At 39.9% G+C, this 18,558-nt stretch overlaps 1 protein-coding gene across 1 annotated transcript in view; it reads left to right on the forward strand.

The window, feature by feature from the left end:
- Positions 1–2,761: 2,761 nt before the first annotated feature.
- Positions 2,762–18,558, forward strand: part of RAP1GDS1 (Rap1 GTPase-GDP dissociation stimulator 1) — a gene marked incomplete at its 5' end in the record, with an annotated part of 62,910 nt that continues 47,113 nt past the window's right edge. Inside the window, 2 exon segments of the mRNA XM_084263251.1 lie at positions 2,762–2,825; positions 5,051–5,158. Coding sequence (XP_084119377.1) covers positions 2,762–2,825; positions 5,051–5,158 — 172 coding nt within the window.

The following is an 18,558-nucleotide window of genomic DNA, read 5'->3' on the forward strand; positions in this document are numbered from 1 at the left end:
GTTTTTCTTTGTAGAAGTGCCATTGCAAGAGGTAGCAGTTGTTTGCAAGAGATAGTAGCTGCACCATCAAAAGCAATGCAGGCTACTATAGTATTTACACTACCTAAATTTTATGAGTGTTTGTGCAGGAGTATTATCAGGGAAACCTGATAGGTGGAATGGGCCAGACAGGTCTAGCAGCTCATGCTAGGCTCCACTTGCTGATTTATCAGTTTGTATCCTTAGGATATATGGGATTAAGGCCTCTGGGATTTGGGGCTTTCTGTACAGATAATGGAACTAATCCTTCTGAAAGCAATCCAGTAAGCCAGGTGTAAGTATAAGCGACTCCCTGTGCTTGGGGTCATCAACAAAATGGTTGATATTTCTGTTAAAATTCAGACTTGATGCCTCACAAACCAGCAACCTGATACCAGACTGCTGACCAACCATCCTGTAGGGATCATCACTTGCCTTGTTTTTACCTTTACCATCCTAATTTTGCTTCTTCAGAGCTTCCCAGCTAATGTGAGCTGAAAGCTCATGACCTTGAATACTGACCAAAATCTACTTATTCACATTTCCCTGACACTCAGCCAAAAAGATTCCTTACATTGTTTTTATCCCATGGGTTTTTACCTCTAAGAATCTGATCAGTTCATGCAGCCTACTGGAAACAGAAGAGACAGAAAGGTAAGCAAGAGATGATCGGAAGAAAACAGTGGGGAGGGGGTGTACATGGAATACAAGCATCTGCAGCTTCTTGATTAAATGACAGGTTCAGGACAACTATGAAACTGCAGAAGTTTGGAAGCCTTGCATGATTATATGATGAGAACCTGCTGGAACACTACAGCCTTTCCTCTCTGAATATCCCTTTCAGTGTCATCTCAGGCTGCAAGGTTCTGTTCTTTTCAGAACAAAAACAAAAAATCTCTGAATCTGTTCAAGGTATATTTGCATATGTCCAGGATTCTCAGGTTTTGGACATAAATGTGTCCTTCAAGATACTGACCCTGTTTACAAAGAAGACTGGCTTTGGTAAAAAGAATGAAAGAGGGCAAATAAAGTCTTTCCTGAAGGGTGGGCTTTTCCCCCTGTGCCCATGGCTGCCTGACATTGTGCCAAGAGGTCTGTTGTTTCTGCAACATTCCTACTTATGTTTCCTTCTTTTGCACAGGAGTAAATCTGAAGCTGCAATAACTTTAGCAATAACCAGTGATTACTATAATTTATTTTAGAAACACACTTCTAAATTTCTAATTTAATTTGTAGTATTATTTTAAAAGTACTTATATTATAAAAGTACTTATCGTATCTACTGAAATGGCAATTTGGCACATATTGCAACATAATTTCATAAAGCATTTAAAAAGTGACATACTGTTGCCACACTGTCCATTGATTCTTGAAGTGATTATGTATGTAACACTGGAGATAAATGTCCAGGTGGGATATGCAAATGCTTGGTACCATGAAAAATTGAGTCTTTTGTCCTAGGGAATGAAATATTTGTATAGTCACATTCGAAACTTTTGCCCAAAAAGCATAATCCTGCATATCATATGTAATTGTGGGCTTTACCCAGAAAAAAACTTAACATGGCACTGAGCCAAAAGGGGAGGTAGGAAAAAAGACTGGGGAGACCTTCCTAATTCATGTGGCACAGAGTGGAGGAATCATAGACTCATAGAATGGCATGGGTTGGAAGGGACCCCAAGGATCACTGAGCTCCAACCCCCCTGCCACAGGCAGGGACACCAACCTCAGGCCTGGATCTACACAAGGTTGCCCAGGGCTCCATCCAACCTGGCTTTGAACATCACCTCTCTGGGCAGCCTGTTCCAGCATCTCACCACTCTATCTGTAAAAAACTTCCCCCTAATATCTATTTCTAATCTAAACCTTCCCTCCTTTAGTTTTTTAATCTATTCCCCCTTGTCCTGCCATTGTCTATCCTTTTAAAAAGTTGAATCCCCTCCTGCTTATAGGCTCCCTTCAGGTACTGGAAGGCTGCAATGAGGTCCCCCCGCAGCCTTCTCTGCTCCAGGCTGAACAAGCCCAGCTCCCTCAGCCTGTCTTCGTAGGGCAGGTGCTCCAGCCCTCTAATCATACTCGTGGCCCTCCTCCGAACCCTCTCCAACAGTTCCACATCTTTCTTGTATTGCGGGCCCCAGATCTGGACACAGGACTCCAGATGGGGCCTCACAAGGGCAGAGAGGGACAATCACTTCCCTGTCCCTGCTGGCCACCCCTCTTCTAATGGAGTCCAGGATACCATTGGCGAGCTGCAAGAGCACACTGCTGGCTCATGTTAAGTTTCTCATCCACCAGCATCCCCAAGTCCTCAGCAGGGGTACTCTCAAGAAGCTCTTCTCCCAGTCTGTATCTATGTCTGGGATTCTTCCAGCCCAAGTGCAACACCTTACCCTTCACAGTGTTGAACGTCATTAGGTTCACCCAGGCTCACCTTTCCATCCTGTCAAGATAACCTCTGGATGGCTTCCTTTCCTTCTGTTGTGTCAACCACACCACTCAGCTTGGTGTCATCCGCAAACTTGCTGAGGGTGCACTCAATTCCATCATCGATATCTTTGATAAAGATGTTAAAGAGAACCGGTCCCAAGACAGACCCCTGGGGGACCCCGCTTGTCACCGGCCTCCACCTGGACATAGACCCATTGACCACCACCCTTTGGCTACAGTCTGTTAACCAGTTTCTTATCCACTGGATGGTCCACCCATCAAATCCACATCTCTCCAATTTAGAGATAAGGATGTGATGGGGGACTGTGTCAAAGGCAGGAAGATACAGGTACTTCAGGGAAAATACTCTGTACAGGAAAGTAAGTGTGAACTTGTGATTTATTTGGCACATGCAAGGTAGAGAAAGCTATAAGAGAAAAGTCGGTGTGTCCTCTCTGATAACACAGCATCTCTCCATATTCTCCTAAATCTGGTGTGAAGGTGAATTTTTGCCTATGCATTTTCTTCTTCCCCAGATTGTGGGAACCCCTGGTTTTTTATATAAAAGTCTATTTAGTCCTCTTACTATAAATGGTTGCTACAATTTCAAAGCTAAGCATGTGAGTACACAGAGAGATGATGAGATGCCTGTAGGATGGAAGAGAATTAGTGCTATATTAGTGGAAAACTGAAGAGAGTAATATGAGAGGGAGATCCGTGAGAAAAGTATAAGAAGAGTTGGAGTGCTCAATGTTAAACTGTAGTACTGGGGCTGGTCATTGGGCACTCTGTACCTGTGCCTTTTGACAAATTCCAGTGGTATTTCCTGAATAATATATTTAAGCAATGAGACTTTGTGGTGCATGTACAGCTCTACTGTTGGTAAAGTGTCATTCAGTACCCGTGCAGCAGTAAGCCTGCTAGACAGGAACATCAGTCACTTTAAAAAATAGTTTGGTGTGGTTTGTTTTTCTTTCCCCTTGGTAGCTTGTTCCAGGAAACCTCAGTTCAGCATAGCAAGGAGAGGTGGTAGGGAGGCAGGTTTGAGATCTCAAGGACTGCAACCAATTGCAGCTGCCCCGAAGGCTTTTACAGAGTTGCCTGCCTGCTGCTGGCTCTGCATTTAGCAGTAATGGAATTCCTGGGCATAGCGTAGCTGAGAACATGCTCATTACTGAATAGACAAACTGCTTGATAAACAATTTCATGACAAATTTCATACCTAAATAATGAATATTATAAAAAACGAAGCATCTTAACTTTATCTAGTTGGGATATTGGGTTACAAAAGCATACAGTAATAAAAAACCCAGAGGTGGCACAAAAGCCACAGCTTTGGCTGAGAAGCAGAGCAGTTCTAGGAGGAGATTTCACCATCCTCACAAGTAGCCTGCCATGTCTCCACTGGGTAGCCAGTGCCTCAAAGACAAATAAAGGGAAGTTCTTGCCATGCCTCCTTTCCTCTGTGCCATCCCATATGTAGGCAAGTGAAGAGGAGGTAAAGCACTGGAGCTGCCAATTTGCCTGTGAAAGGCTTCCTACATGGGTGTGAAGCTCTAAGGCAGCACTGGCTGCCTTTCAGGCTTGGAAGATACCAGTGATGCATTGCAAAGAAACTGTACCTGTGGGTCTGTAGAGCTTGGGTCAAGGCTCTTTGATTAGTCACTGGTGAAAAAGAGACAAGAAGACACTATTTAATATTATTTGTTTTGAATAGCACTTTCTGCTTACTCCAGTTGGCATGGAAACTGAATCAGCACTCATTTTTAAAAGGATAGTCCATTCAGAGTAAGGTTAGTCATCAGTGGGCTAATCAGAGACGCAGGCTGCAGCTGATAACACCTTGTTCATGAATAAGCAGAATACTCAAAATGGTAGTGGTCATATTACCCCAATATTTATGGGAATAAATTTACATCTAATAAGAATTATATTATATGATTTGGGTATTGTGTTTGGTTTTGGTTTTTTAAGAGAGAAGAGTTATTTATCTGAAATACACAACAGAACTTTCTTATTTCTAGAAGATGCCTTATGTTTTTATGGATCAGTTGAATTTAAAGAGTTAACACCATTCATATAAACAACGATGCTTGTAACATAGCGGCAGGAAATGGCGTAATACTTAAAAGGCTGTAAGCTTAGCACTAGGGATCTGTGAATGTATAGCCAAGATGGAAGCCTACACAGCATGCAGAAAATGGCATTTTCAATTACTTAACCTTCATTGATGTGCATATTTCCATCATATTTTTCCCCACACACAAGGATAGGAGCAAAGCAACGGTTGCTGGTTTTCTGCACCAACTAGCCTGAGAAAATATTGATGGCTAAATTCTGTTCAGTGGCATTTCATAAAGTGCCTGCTGGCATCCTGTTCTCAAATGCAGAATGATAAATATGTATTTAAATTCAAAAAGTTTCATTTCATCTATAACCTTTGACTCCAGGCTCTCTGTATCCTCAGAATACAGATCACACATGCCTTCTTCATTGATACAGGATCCTGTTTAATTTTACAGTAGCTATTTACATTGAAGTCTGTAGTGCTGTTGCCAAATTGATGAGGACGCTGATTTATCTTTTCTTTGTGTTTACCAAACAGATAATCTAAGTGATGCCCTGAAAAAGCTGAAGATAACAACCACTGACAGCACAGCAGATAGCTTGGAGGGATGCTTGGACTGTCTGCTTCAAGCTCTGGCACAAAACAGTAAGTTGTATGGACCTTTCAAATTTTAAATAGTATAATGAGATCAGTGAATTAAAATGGAGGCAGTAAAATGTGGTAGAAAGGCTGACTGCTGGATTGGCTGGGTTTTGGGGGTTTTAACCCTCATATCTAACATACAGGTAGCATCAAAAACAGAGACAGAAAATACCTGGATATTTGCAACAGCTGTAGTCCAGCTCTTTTGCTAACAATAAGTAGCACAATTACTTTTCCAATTGATCACTCAAGAAACAAAGGACAGGGATGAACAAATAAACCCGATAGGATGGGGAGAAGGTTATGGGAGCAGATTGCTAATTCTGTTTAAAAGAGCATAGTTTCCAGTTTGTAATACATTTCCCTCATACTTATGATCATACATTTCTTAATTCCAGTAGTTTCAATTAGCAGAAATAGGCTGGATATCCAAAGATGGTCCAAATTTGACATGTGGTATGATAACAAAAATAACTTAAAAATGGAACAAGATGTCTTTTTCACCAAAAGCTGTAGAATGCGTTCCCCCCACTCGCAGTAGGCAGAAAGGTATGGTAAATGAAGATGACAGCTTATAAGACTTTTCCAAGTTTAACTTTCTTAGCGCTTCAGATGGTAGCAGAAGAAAAATCTGTGTACAGTTTCAAGTTGAAAAACTTGTCAGGATAGATACAAGCCATGATTAGAAATCCTTTATTTTAAAAAAATGTTAGTCCTTTGTAAATACTAATACACTCAAAAGTACCTACTATTAATAAGCCTTGTTTCTTTCATGTGATGATATTCTATAAATCACAACCTTTCGGCTTAGTTGTTGTAAAATACTTCATGAGTTTTTTCCCAATAAAATACAAACATCATCCGTATCAAATCAAAGACGTAGTATAACAGTCTCTGCATTTAATGGTAGTGGGTTTTCAATTCTGATTATTTTGTAAGGAGATGTCAGCCAGGAAATGAAAAAAATGCACCCCTTTTTTGAAGACGCTGAATCATTTTTATGGGTATATTTATATTCAATACTTTAATTCTGCTTCCAATTTGATTTGGAATTCTCGGTACTCTTAAGTCTAATACTCAAATGATAAGTACTGAAAAGAAAATGGTATGAAAAATGACAAAGCACTTAGTGTAAATAACAGAGTTTACCATTTGGCCTATGAATGTTACACTGCTATGCCACAGAACAAGTTTGGCAGATGCAAAATAATTTTGACTAGCGTACAGCAAGCTTACCAATGCTTCCTTGCAACCAGATTATTTTCTTCTGTCTCAGTCTAGGGCTTTGGTCTTCTTTCCAAAGTCTTTTCTACTCTTGTAGCTGCCAGATCATAAAAGCAGATTGTTAGGATTTTTACCTTTCTGTTTTGTGTAGTATTTAAAAATTTACCTACAATCTCTCCACCATTTATCGTGTTCTTTGTATGTAAATCAGTATAACCCTGCTGAGCTGCCACGTGATATGCATCACAATTTCCGTTGCCCAAGACTGAGGGCAACAATATAACTCACAGAAAATTAGATGGGTTAGATGGGATGGTTTTTTCAACAGCTTGCTGATGACTGGGAGCCTGTACATCAATTCCCTTTCAAGTGAATTAGAAACTGGGGTTGTTTAGCCTGCAGAAGAGGAGGCTGAGGGGAGACCTTATCACCACCTACAACTACCTGAAAGGAGTTTGCAGTGAGGTGCGGGTTGGTTTCTTCTCCCAAGTGACAAGCAATAGGATGACAGGAAATGGCCTCAGGTTGAATCAGGGAAGGTTTAGATTGGATATTAAGGAAAATTTCTTTATCTAAAGGGTTGTCAGGCATTGAAGCAGGCTGCCCAGGGAGGTGGTGGAGTCACCATGCCTGGAGGCATTTAAAAAATACGTACATGTGGCACTCCAGGACACGGTTTAGTTACAGCATGTATTATCATATATGTATAGAAATGGGTTACACACTGTACCTCTGTATCCATGTATAAATTATTATGGTAATTAGAAATCAGTTTGTTTGTATGAAACTACATATTAATTTAACACACAAATAATTTAAATAAGATTTCTCAAATGATTGCTCTCCTTTAGCATGTTCTCATGTGAATGATTATCTTAATGAAGTTTTATTCACTTCGTATTATTTTTTCTTATGTAAAATTTAGCATAATACTAATATGTTAATGCAACTCACTCCCATCTACTGCCAGCCAAAACCAGTAGTTATACTCAGTGTTAATACAACATTGAGACTTTTTAACAAAGGAAGTAATCATGTCCACAGCTTCAATTTGGGCATATTACATGTACATATGAAAGTTTCAGAGAGCATTACACTGCTTTTAATTTCTAAGTGCATGCATGCAGCACAGGGTTGTGGTTGGTGCAGACACATAGGTTAAATTCCTTAGCCTCTACCAATACAGTGACAATTAGCATTCCATTTACTTTGCAGCCAATCTTTTAACTTTTCTTTATGTTAAAACATGACAAACTACTTTCTTTCTGTATTGTCTACCATATAGAAAGGGGTGGCAAAACTATGGTGAATACTGTAGCTTGTAATTTCTCTGTATGTAATCTGCTGCTTTTGCTTTTGTTTTTCACACTCCTTCTGACAGCTGATCTTTTGATGATCCCAGACAGGCTGAAGTGCCCCGGAATGTGATACCTCCCATCTGGCTTTACAAGCTATTCTGCCATTTGTCACAGCAATCAAATTAAGGTGTATGCACACACGTGCTATACTACACAGGGGTGAATCAAATAGTTTGCTGAATGTGACAAGTATGGGCAAATATTTGGGAAGCCAAATTCAAATGGGTTTAGCTACTAGGTCTAGAGAGATAGTTGTATAGCCCTTCACATCTGAGACCAGGGTCTGAAAATCCTGCACAGATGGTTTCTTTAAGAGACACTATTTGGAGAGATGTATATTGCTGGGCACTGGTGAGGCCACACCTTGAGCACTGTGTTTAGTTTTGGGTCCCTCATTACAAGAAGGACATTGAGGTGCTGGAGCGGGTCCAAGGAAGGGCAACAAAGCCGGTAAAGGGTTTGGAGCACAGGTCTTATGAGGAGCAGCTGAAGGAACTTGGGATGTTTAGCCTAGAGGAGGCAGAGGGGAGACCTTACTGCTCTCTACAGCTGCTTCAAAGGAGGTTGGAGTGAGGTGGGGACTGGTCTCTTCTCCCAAGTAACAAGCAATAGGATGAGAGGAAATGGCCTCAAGTTGCATCAGGGGTGGTTTTGATTGGATATTAGGGAAAAATTCTTCACTGAAAGATTTGTCAGGCATTGGAACAGGCTACCCAAGGAGGTGGTGGAGTCACCATCCCTGGAGGCGTTTAAAAAATGTGTAGACATGGCAGTTTGAGACATGGTTTAGTAGACATGCTGGTCCAACAGACAGTTGGACGGTCTTAGTGGTCTTTTCCAACCTTAAAGATTCTATGATTCTATATTCATATTTATGCAGATATGTTAGTTGTTACATGTCACCAGCACTTACAGCTGAGGGCATTCATATATGGAGTAGTTTGAGGCAGTAGATAAAACTGTGGACTTTAGGATGAAAGAGGCAGCAATGACAGAGGCGTAAGAGATAAACATGCATTAGAAATGCTTTAGAATAATAAGAACATACCTCATTGCTGTGAACTTCCTTCAGCATTCTCACTGCACTGACATAGCTGGGGACTTGCATCCCTAAGGCCTGCAGGAATGAAGACATGCAAAAACTTGAGTCTAGACTCCCAGCTAACAGAAATCAGCACAGCTCCTCTTACCTCTGTGGATCTACCTCATACATGTAAGCTGAGATTCTGCCCACCTTACTTCTGAAAGGAAAACACAAATGCTTGATATCTCTTCACCTGCCAACGTGAGAGATGTCTAGATTGCTACACTTCCCATAATTCAGATTTTTAAAGGAAGGCTGGGGTGCATGATCTATAAGCAGTACTAGCAGTGTCTGCCATACATTGAACCAGATCCTGTCTTTTACTGAATCAGGAGGTGAAATTCATATACTGCATGCATTTTCTTTAAAAAACTGTGCATTAAAACAAATTACTTAATTGTCTGAATTTGGATTCTTTCTATATAGACATAGGAAATAATTTTACTGATCTGGAACAGACTGTTTACAGTAATACGAAGCATAGAATGATCATAACAATCAGAAAATGCAAAAAACAAGGAAGTCCTTTGTCAGAGAATATAACTCTGAGGTTCTGCATCTTTTTTTAATTCAGTTTAAAAAAACTCTGAGATTAATTGTGCATTGCAAAATGAATTTAATATGTCAGAATTCCTTAGATTACAATCTGAGGCTTTTTACAAACAGCAGATATTTCCTCCCCCCCCCGCCCCCAATAGGCTAGAGTAATAATTAGCTTATCTTGTAGCTGCTTCATAATAATGCATGTGAAGAAGAAAAGAATTTAATTCTGCAGAAAAATCCACAGGAGGAAACTGGGGGAAGGAGAGCTCCAGTAGCTGAACATAGGTGCATTTGTCTCAGAAAAATGCAGTTGTGTCACCTCCCTGTTCTCACTGCAGATGTGCGAATTGAGTTCCATTGCTCTGGGCTTCACGCCACCCACTGACCAACACACAAATGCCACATGCTTGTTTGTCTGTAGCCCACAGCCATCTCCCCCGAGGAGCTGTAGTCAACTGCTCAATATCTGAGTGGAGACCAGCGACAAGCGGTGTTCCTCAGGGGTCTGTATTGGGACCAGCAAGCACCTTTTAACATCTTTGTTGGTGACATGGACAGTGGGATCAAGTGCACCCTCAGCAAATTTGCTGATGACACCAAGCTGCGTGGTGCAGTCAACACACTGGAGGGAAGGGATGCCATCTAGAAGGACCCTGACAGGGGGTTTGGAGCTAGATGGTCTTTGAGGTCCCTTCCAACAGAAACCATTCTGTGGTTCTGTGACAGTTATGAAAGCTGTGTATTTACTCCAATATTTTTTGCTAAGTTTCTGTCAGATTTAGCAACTTGGAAGTTCGAGGTTGTGTTTTGTTTGTTGCATTTTTTAATGACAGCTTAGAGAAGAACATTCTCTGAATTACGCTAAAGATACAAGGGAGCCTTATTTGCTTTCCTGACCAACAGAAATTCTCAGTGCTAATACTGTAGAAAAATGATAGTACTGAACACAAGCTCCAGTGGCATTATTAGGACTGGTATATTACTGAAATTTTTGAATAATAAAAAAAAAGCCACCAGCTGAATGTTGCAAGCTCAAGTTACGTACTGTTTTGGAACCATAATCTTACTTCTGAAAAATGAATTAATTACTGGTTTCAAGAGTTTTGTTCTAAAAGAACAAATGATTTAGCAGTTAGACTTGAACTAGTTATATGTAGAAAAAGATCAGTGATACTATTTCATCCATTTCTGATTTTATTGGCTCAGATACTTTCAATTTGGGCCTTAATCAATGACAGGCTAAACTAGCAGAAAAATATGATGGCTTAACATATGGAATTTATTTTTGAAAAAAAAACTTGTCGAATGAGTAAAGCACTTGTACACTGGAGAAAAGTATTTTGAAATATAATATGCTTATATTTCTGGAAAGAAGTAGTAAATGCTTTCTTTTTTATCTCACACCCAAAGAAAAATACACTTCAATATTATGGGATATGGGGAAAATAGATTAATTGTATTATAGATAGGAATTCAACAAAAAACAATATTGGCTATTATTTTATATCAGCATATACAAATTTATGCCTATTAAGAGCCATCTCATAAATATTGTGCCTATCAAAGTGCAGTTATCTTAAGATCCTCTAATAGAGGTTCACAAGAAAGAACTGGCTGAGAAAAAGAAAACAAGAAGGAAATAGAAGTTTTCTTTCAAGCCACAGACCTTCTGGGACATAATTATTGCAGCAACAACAACAAAAAAATGTTATTGCTAGTCCAGACATGCTGTGCATGAGATACAGGAGGCTATAGCAGACAGAAATAACCCAGTTTTGATGGATGAGAAATCTGAAAATCTGCCGAGAACGTTATTTTTGGCTCTGATCTACTCAGTGTAAGAGGCTGAAAATGCCCACTAATCCCAGCCTTCAGCACCTGGCTCTGAAAAATGCCTGACATGAAACTGAAGTGCAAAGGCTAGCACAAGTATCTGAAACTTTTTTTTACATACATTTTTTGGGAGGCTGAGTATGAATTTACAGGTTTCTGTGTAAAAATGGCTAAGCAAAATCACACCAGTAAAGATATGCTAAAGTAAAAAGGCAGGCCCCAGGTTTCAAAGGTATTTAAAATTTTTTGAAAAGTGTTGGAGTTTAAAGAAGGTGGTTTGAAATAATGCCCTTTACCTTGAAGATGTGGTTGGCTGATGTACTGATTTCAGCACACTGGAAATTTCAGCATTATTCTAAGGCTACCTTGGCATGTAACTTTTCTCCCCATAGTAAAGGCATTTTCTTTATGCTATTTTGTTTTGTCCCTGTTGTGGTTTTACCCCCGCTGAGAGCCGAGATCCACACAGCTGCCTGCTCTTTAAAGGAAAAGAGGAGGGGGAGAAGTGGGAGAGGGTGAGGGGAAGGGAAGGGAAAAGGAAGGGGAAAATAACAACCAAAAACCAAGAAGCCAAAACCCCGTGAGTTGGGATAAGGATAGTTTACTGGAATAGCAGAAAGATAAAATATAACAATGATAACAGGACTTTAGAGCCAAAAATATATGAAGCTGTTGATACACAATGCAGTTTCTCACCGAACCCACAACTCAGGCCGTGCCACCCAGAGCCATCCTGGAACCCGACCGGCCCCCAAAAACCGCGCATCCTGGAGCTGCCTGCTCCTCCTCCCATCAGCCCCCCTTTATACTGAGCATGACATAATTGGCATGGAATAACCCCTTTGGCCAGTTTGGGTCACCTGTCCTGGCTTCATCCCCTCCTTTCTCATTAATAGGGAAATATGAAGAACTGAAAAAGTCCTTGACTGCTTGACTCAACTAAAAGCATCAGGGTGTTCTCAGCACTGCTTCCATTTTAACACCCAAACACAGCATTCCATCCACTGCTACAGAAGGAGTTAACTCCATCCTGACCAAAACCAGGACAGCCCCAAAATATATTTTGGCTAAATACTGTAGCCACATTTTATTTTGAATGTACTCACTGTGTTGTATCAGAGAAAATAACATGCTACAAACTTCCTGGGCAACTGCTAGCAAGCCTTTGCCATCACTTCACATGGTTTCAGTTTTATGGTGTTGAGATCATGAGCTCAGCCCTCCTCCCTAAAGCTTCTGTTCAGGCTTTCTCTTGAAAATCACCAGTGGGTTTTCTGAAATGCGTTGGTTCCTATCTGATGGCATCACAGGGGAGGATGTGTTAGCATCTGGAGTGCTTAAGAAAATGTTGGATTTCTGCAGAGATTGCAGATTCTCACATTTCTTCATCATGATAAAGCTTTCCATCCAATGCCCTGAAATTTCTGCAGGCATTTGCTTCCAAAGGCATCTAGTTTCCTATCTTTAATGTTTTGGTGGATTTCCAGTTCTTACAACCATATGTTAACACAGAGGTTATATTTGAGTTGGAAAATCTTCATTTTATTCTGTTTTTTATAGCTGAGGCTTCCATGTGGTTTTGAATTTAGTTAGTACTCATGTGCTTCCTATACTTAATGTTCCTTTTTCTGATCTTAACTGACCATAGAAGATGGAACAATTAATCTCCTGGAGCAGAAAAATCACAGAGCATTTGGAGATAATGTTTTATAACTGTTAAATTCAGGTCTCAACTAAAAAAATCTGCCTCTCTGAAATTCTTAAATGTATTATTGCCACTATTACTGCCTCTGATTCATGAAAAAAATGAGAGCTTTACCTGTTTTTATCTGTATCCTTTTTGGGCCTTATTGACAGTTCAGTGTATGTTCTTGAGAAATAGTCATTTCATCTTTTGTTTCCATACTCTTACACATGAGCATGAAAATAAAAGACATGATACCCTCCTGCCCCAAACAGAAGGAATTATGTTGTAGAAACTTCTGTCCTAGCAGACTATAAAAATCACCTGAAATGAAATCACTTTCATTTTTCCCATTGGCTAGACATTTTAAACTTTCCCTTTCTGAAGCATGGAGAAAAGCTCCACATTTCACACCTTGCTCAAGCAAAGCTGTCCTTAAACATCACCACACTAACCTTTCTCTACTTTGAAGACACTATTCGAGCAGACTTTCTGATCCTCTTCATGTCTGTCCTCCAGTGATCCCTAGTATGTGTCACTCTCCTGTGATCTTAGGAGTAGGAGGAGGCCACCCATGGATGTATACTTGGATACAGAACATATACGCCTGTTAGTCCTGAAATCTAAGTGTCCCAGTCTGAACATTCAAACAAGCAACAGACATTTATGGTGTATATCCATGAAAAGGAAATATGTGGATGGAAGCTGGAATACTCTCTTCCAAAATGACAATTTTATTGCTAATTGTCAATGTCTACTGAAATCTACAGTTATCTGCTGAGATGAAAGCATTTTTTAGGAAGATGGTGGCCTTAGTCTGTGACAAAGATTTTACTACTTTATTATTCCGATTTTGTCTTGGAAACCACAAAAATAGTAAGAATAGCACTGAGCTACCTGTAGTCCCTTGTAGAACTTGTTTCCTTTGTGTAGTGGAGACATGAACTGGTGTCTGTGTAGCAGCTGCTAAATCCTGATCCAGCTTCCTTGAACTTCAGTGGTGCAGGGATACTATATTTAATGTCTACTCAAACCAAGGGAGGGAGAGGGAAAAATTAAAAAGAAAAAATGAAACTAAGCAGATGAGTAACAAGGACCAAATTAATGCATAAGACCTTTTAGAGGAAGGAGAGAAATGATAGAAGGGAGGCACAGATTTAAAGATAAAACTTTTGGAAAGAAAACAGCAAGCTAAATGCGAGTATCTAACCAGCAGTGGATGCTATATCTTCCTAATTCCCACTGGCTTCTACAACAGCTGCTTATGTTCAGCATCTCTATTGATTTAGCTCAGTGTGTTACTGCAGCACATGGGTTTAGAGCGGAGAGTAAAATCAGTAAACGGAATATAAAGAGAGATCCTGAATCTGCTAACATTAGCATATATTCTTACCTTTAAGGACATAGATTCTTTACATTTTGGTAGTCCCATCAAGCCCAAGAGGTATGTTTGTATATGTAAAGCTATATTTCCATGACAAAGTATTCGCATGTTCAGAACCAAAATACGTACAGCTTGTTTTCGCAATTCCTTTGGTTTGGGTTACCATCAGTCAGGTTTCTTATATGCCAATAGAAGGAAAAATATTCTTTCTTCAAAGGTCTATTTCCAGTTTATTTAGAATCACAGAATGTGTAAGGTTGGAATGGACCTTTAGAAGTCATCTAATCTAACCACCCTGCAGTAAGCAAGAACATCTTCACCAGATCAGATCACTCAACGCCCCATCAAGCCTGACCTTGAATATCTCCAGGGATGGGGCCTCCACTAAGTCTCAGTGCAACCTGTTCCAGTGATCCTCCTACTGAAGAATTTTTTACTAATATCCAACCTAAATCTCCCCTTTTCTAATTTAAACCATTACCCTTCGTCTTATTGCCCTTGTGAACAGTTCTTCCCCAGCTTTCTTACCGGCACCTTTCAGGTACTGGAAGGCTGCTATAAGGCCTCCCCAGAGCCTTCTCTTCCCCAGGCTGAACAAGCCCAACTCTCTCAGCCTGTCTTCATAGGAGAGGTGCTCCAGCCCTTTGATCATTTTCATTACCCTCCTCTGGATGTGCTTCAACAGGTCCATGTCCTGGACACAGTACTGCAGGTGAGATCTCACCAGAGCAGAGGGGCAGTATGCTGTCTTTGGTGAGCATCTTATAAACCTGATTTTCTTGTTGGGCAGTATAAAGTTAAAAAATTAAAAGGCACGACATAAGCATTTTGCCATTGAATTAAATTGGGGATCCTGATGGATATTTTGTAAGAGGGAGTTTTGGCTCAAATACTGTGTTATAAAGCTTTCCTTCTTTTTGCTGAAGAAGGATGTTTGTTGCGTTTCAGCTCATGCAGCTGTTGCCTTTTCATGGCACTGTATACCCATAATCCAGAAATGTTTCATCATAAGTGCTGTATATATTATTACAGTATACCTATTTAGTTGCAACATACTAAATCAAGGTGATGGCTTTTTATTGGACTGTCTCCCAGTAAACTGGCATACCCTAATGATACCGAATGGTAATCACTGCTGCTTAGTGGGATTTTGTTTTACATAAATTCCTCTTAATAGTGCTGTATTTAGTTACTGCCAGATAGTTAAATGATGTTTACCCAAGTGTTAAATTCCAAGTGCTATTCATTGAATACACAATGTGCCAAATAAAGATTAACTATTATATATATTTTCTTTACAGAAGGCATCAGTGAATAGTAGTTCCATATAATAGAATTGACAAATTTCTTTTTTGCATTTTAAAATGCAATCCAGAAACAAAGGAAGAGGCCTGCTTGTTGAATGCAATGCAGAAGGCAAAGGAAAGGGCCTGCTTGTTACAAAAAATTACATTTAGGTAATGGGTAATTCATAATTTAAGGTCTGAAATTTCATTCTTAGTTGTGTCCCGATCTCTTATGATTTACAGACAGAATCTTTTTAGATTAATATTACCTTAAGCTACCTCAGCAGCAAACTTTTTAAAAACATTAGTAGCTAAAAAAATATAAAAATAAATTGTTTCTATGTAAACATACTCTTGCAATAAGCATTGGACAGAACTTTACAGTAGGTATTTGAGTTTGCTCAAGAGCACTCTTACAAGATTGTTTAAAAGGAATATGAAACATTTCCTGTATACATAATGCACAGCTTTCAAATCTGATTTTGTTTTTAAAGCTAAATTGAACTTGGAAAAATAATTTTGGGCCTACAATTTCTGTTACACAGATTGAAAAACTAAAGCATGAATATACTCCCAGCTTTACCCTGGGTGCTTTAATAAGTCCAGTTTGTACAACTACAAGAGGAGGCAGGCAAAAATGTCCACCCAGACAGAGTATGAAACATGAACAGCAATGGTGCTACCAAAGTGCTTCCCTCTTGCAGAGGGTGAGTCAGAAAGGGGGAGCGGAGGAACTAACAGCTCAGATCCACGAAACTATGCGTCAAGGCTTTCAGCTAGATCTAGTTCAGGAACTCAGGGGTTCTGAGCTTCCTAGCTTTAATATTCTGCCTTGTACTGTCATGTATACGTGGAAGTATTGATGTGCATATTTCTTCATTGAAAGCAAAGATGGCATATATTTCTATTAAATTACTTCACTGGTACCTGCAGCAAACTATTTAAGGGGTGTGTCTCATCCTAGAATTCACTTTTATTCTTTGGATATTGCTTTTGGAGAATTTAATCAGTAGGAATCATGCAGCTAGTTGGTTGGTGAATCTGTCTCTCCATCTGTCCTTCCTTCCTTGTTAAGAACTGAGATTTTAATTACAAACATCTGTGCACTCTTTCTGTTTCTTCATTAAAAATAGGAGTTGAAGTTGCCCTGTTGCTGCTGGCAGAGACAGAACAGAGCAAACACCACAATGGAAACACTTGCACAGCTAGGAGAGAGTCTTTCCTCCCTGCCTCCTAGGGGTCTAGTTTGAGGGATAGGTGAGCAATCAGATTGCAATTGTTAGGCTTTCCCCATGTGAGGAGGAGCATGCAAAAAGGAAGCTGTTTCTATATACAAATTATTATTAGAGGAGTGGTTTTTTTCCTGTAAAAGCAACTCCTTGACAATTGGAAGAGTCTTTTTGGCGGAGGTATGTTAAGCAGTAGCCTCTTTATCAACAGTGCATTCTTTGTTGTGTGAGAACAGATCATTTGTTTCACCCAGGTTCCTTACAACTCAGTCTTTGTGCTCATGTAGTCAGACTAAAATATTTGTTTTGTGGTTTGGAAAATACAGTGGGAGGCTATGGAGAGAGACAATGCTTTTTGAGGGAAGCTGTATCTGGGGAGAGCGTCAATACTTGCTCTTGGTCACATGAACCTTTTTTACTGTGGTGGTTAGAGGATGTGTCAGTTAAAGAGATACCCTTGCTCCCTTCATTCTCCCCTCCCCTTCTGCCTTCTGAAAGAGCAGATGGAAGGTTCCTTTCATGATATACATGGCTTTTCATTATTTATTCATGTGTTCTTCTTTCTCTTTCTGATGAGAGTACATGTAGGAGGAACATAATAAAGTAAAGGTAATTTTCTGGAGTTGTTTCAGGAGATTTATAAAACATCTCTGCAGTGAGAAATACATACATTTTTCACGAGTACACTGCAAACACAGTTGGCTCAATAAAGACGACACTCACAAAGCTGCTCATTTAAAAATCTGTGGTATGCCTAATTTCTCATGTAAAGCTCCACAACATGGGAATTATTGCAGTGCTAGCCTGCACTACTGTTGGGTTTCTTCTAGCAGCTTAACTTAAAATCATTGTTCATGGAGAACAGGAATGGTGAAGCCATAGTTTTCTTCTGCTAGCAACAGCAAAGTAGTGGCATTTCTGACTGATGAGCCTTGCTTTTTCTCTTCCCCCTCCCTGGCTTTTCTTTCACGTGAAGGTGAACACAAGGATGCAGCAAGGAGAAGAGAGTGAAATAGAGAGGAGTGAAATTTCGTAGGAAATAGACCTGGAGAAGGAAAAGAGTGTAGAATTTAATTTGAGACACTCATTGGATTTTTTTCCTGCAGTGATTTCTGCTACTTAATTAATCAGTCCGATAGCCACAGTGCTCAGCTCTCCAGCTCTGATCTATGCCATTAAAGAATTTCCTGCCCATACCCTCTATTATTCTGACTTCAGGCACTGCAAAAAACCATGAAAAGCAAGGATATTGACATTTTAATCACCTAGCTATGACATTAATAAGATTTTGGCACTATGTGATCTAACATACCCTTTGCCTTGATATCTAGTGATACAGAGAGACATCTAAAAGTGCAGGTTTAACCTTAGAGGTTTTTTCCCCCAATTATGCTGCTGTGGCACACCACTCTATTATATCGTGAGCAAAAGGGCTGTTTCTAAAGCAGCGTTATTACAGCCTTACAGTTTCTTTGCTCTAAGATAGGGGACAGTGGGTGCTCTACGGGTGGGATGGTGCATGCAGACTGAAAATCAGGCTTTAAAAGGAAGTATTACAAATCTGCACACTGCATACAGCAAAAGATTTTGAGGTGTGGCACGCTAATGTCAGGCTACCTAGATTGGTAGGCTTCCTTAAGAGACAAATTGAGCAGATTTGAAAGGAGATGCAGTTCTGCTAAAGGAGTTAAAATGGGAAATGTAAGCCAGTGTTTTAGCCTATGATTAACATTGGCTACAATTTTTTTCTCCAGTATAGAAAGCACGGGGGTAGGTGA

This window comes from Gallinula chloropus (assembly GCF_964237585.1).
Source record: "Gallinula chloropus genome assembly, chromosome: 4".
Taxonomy (NCBI): Eukaryota; Metazoa; Chordata; class Aves; order Gruiformes; family Rallidae; genus Gallinula; species Gallinula chloropus.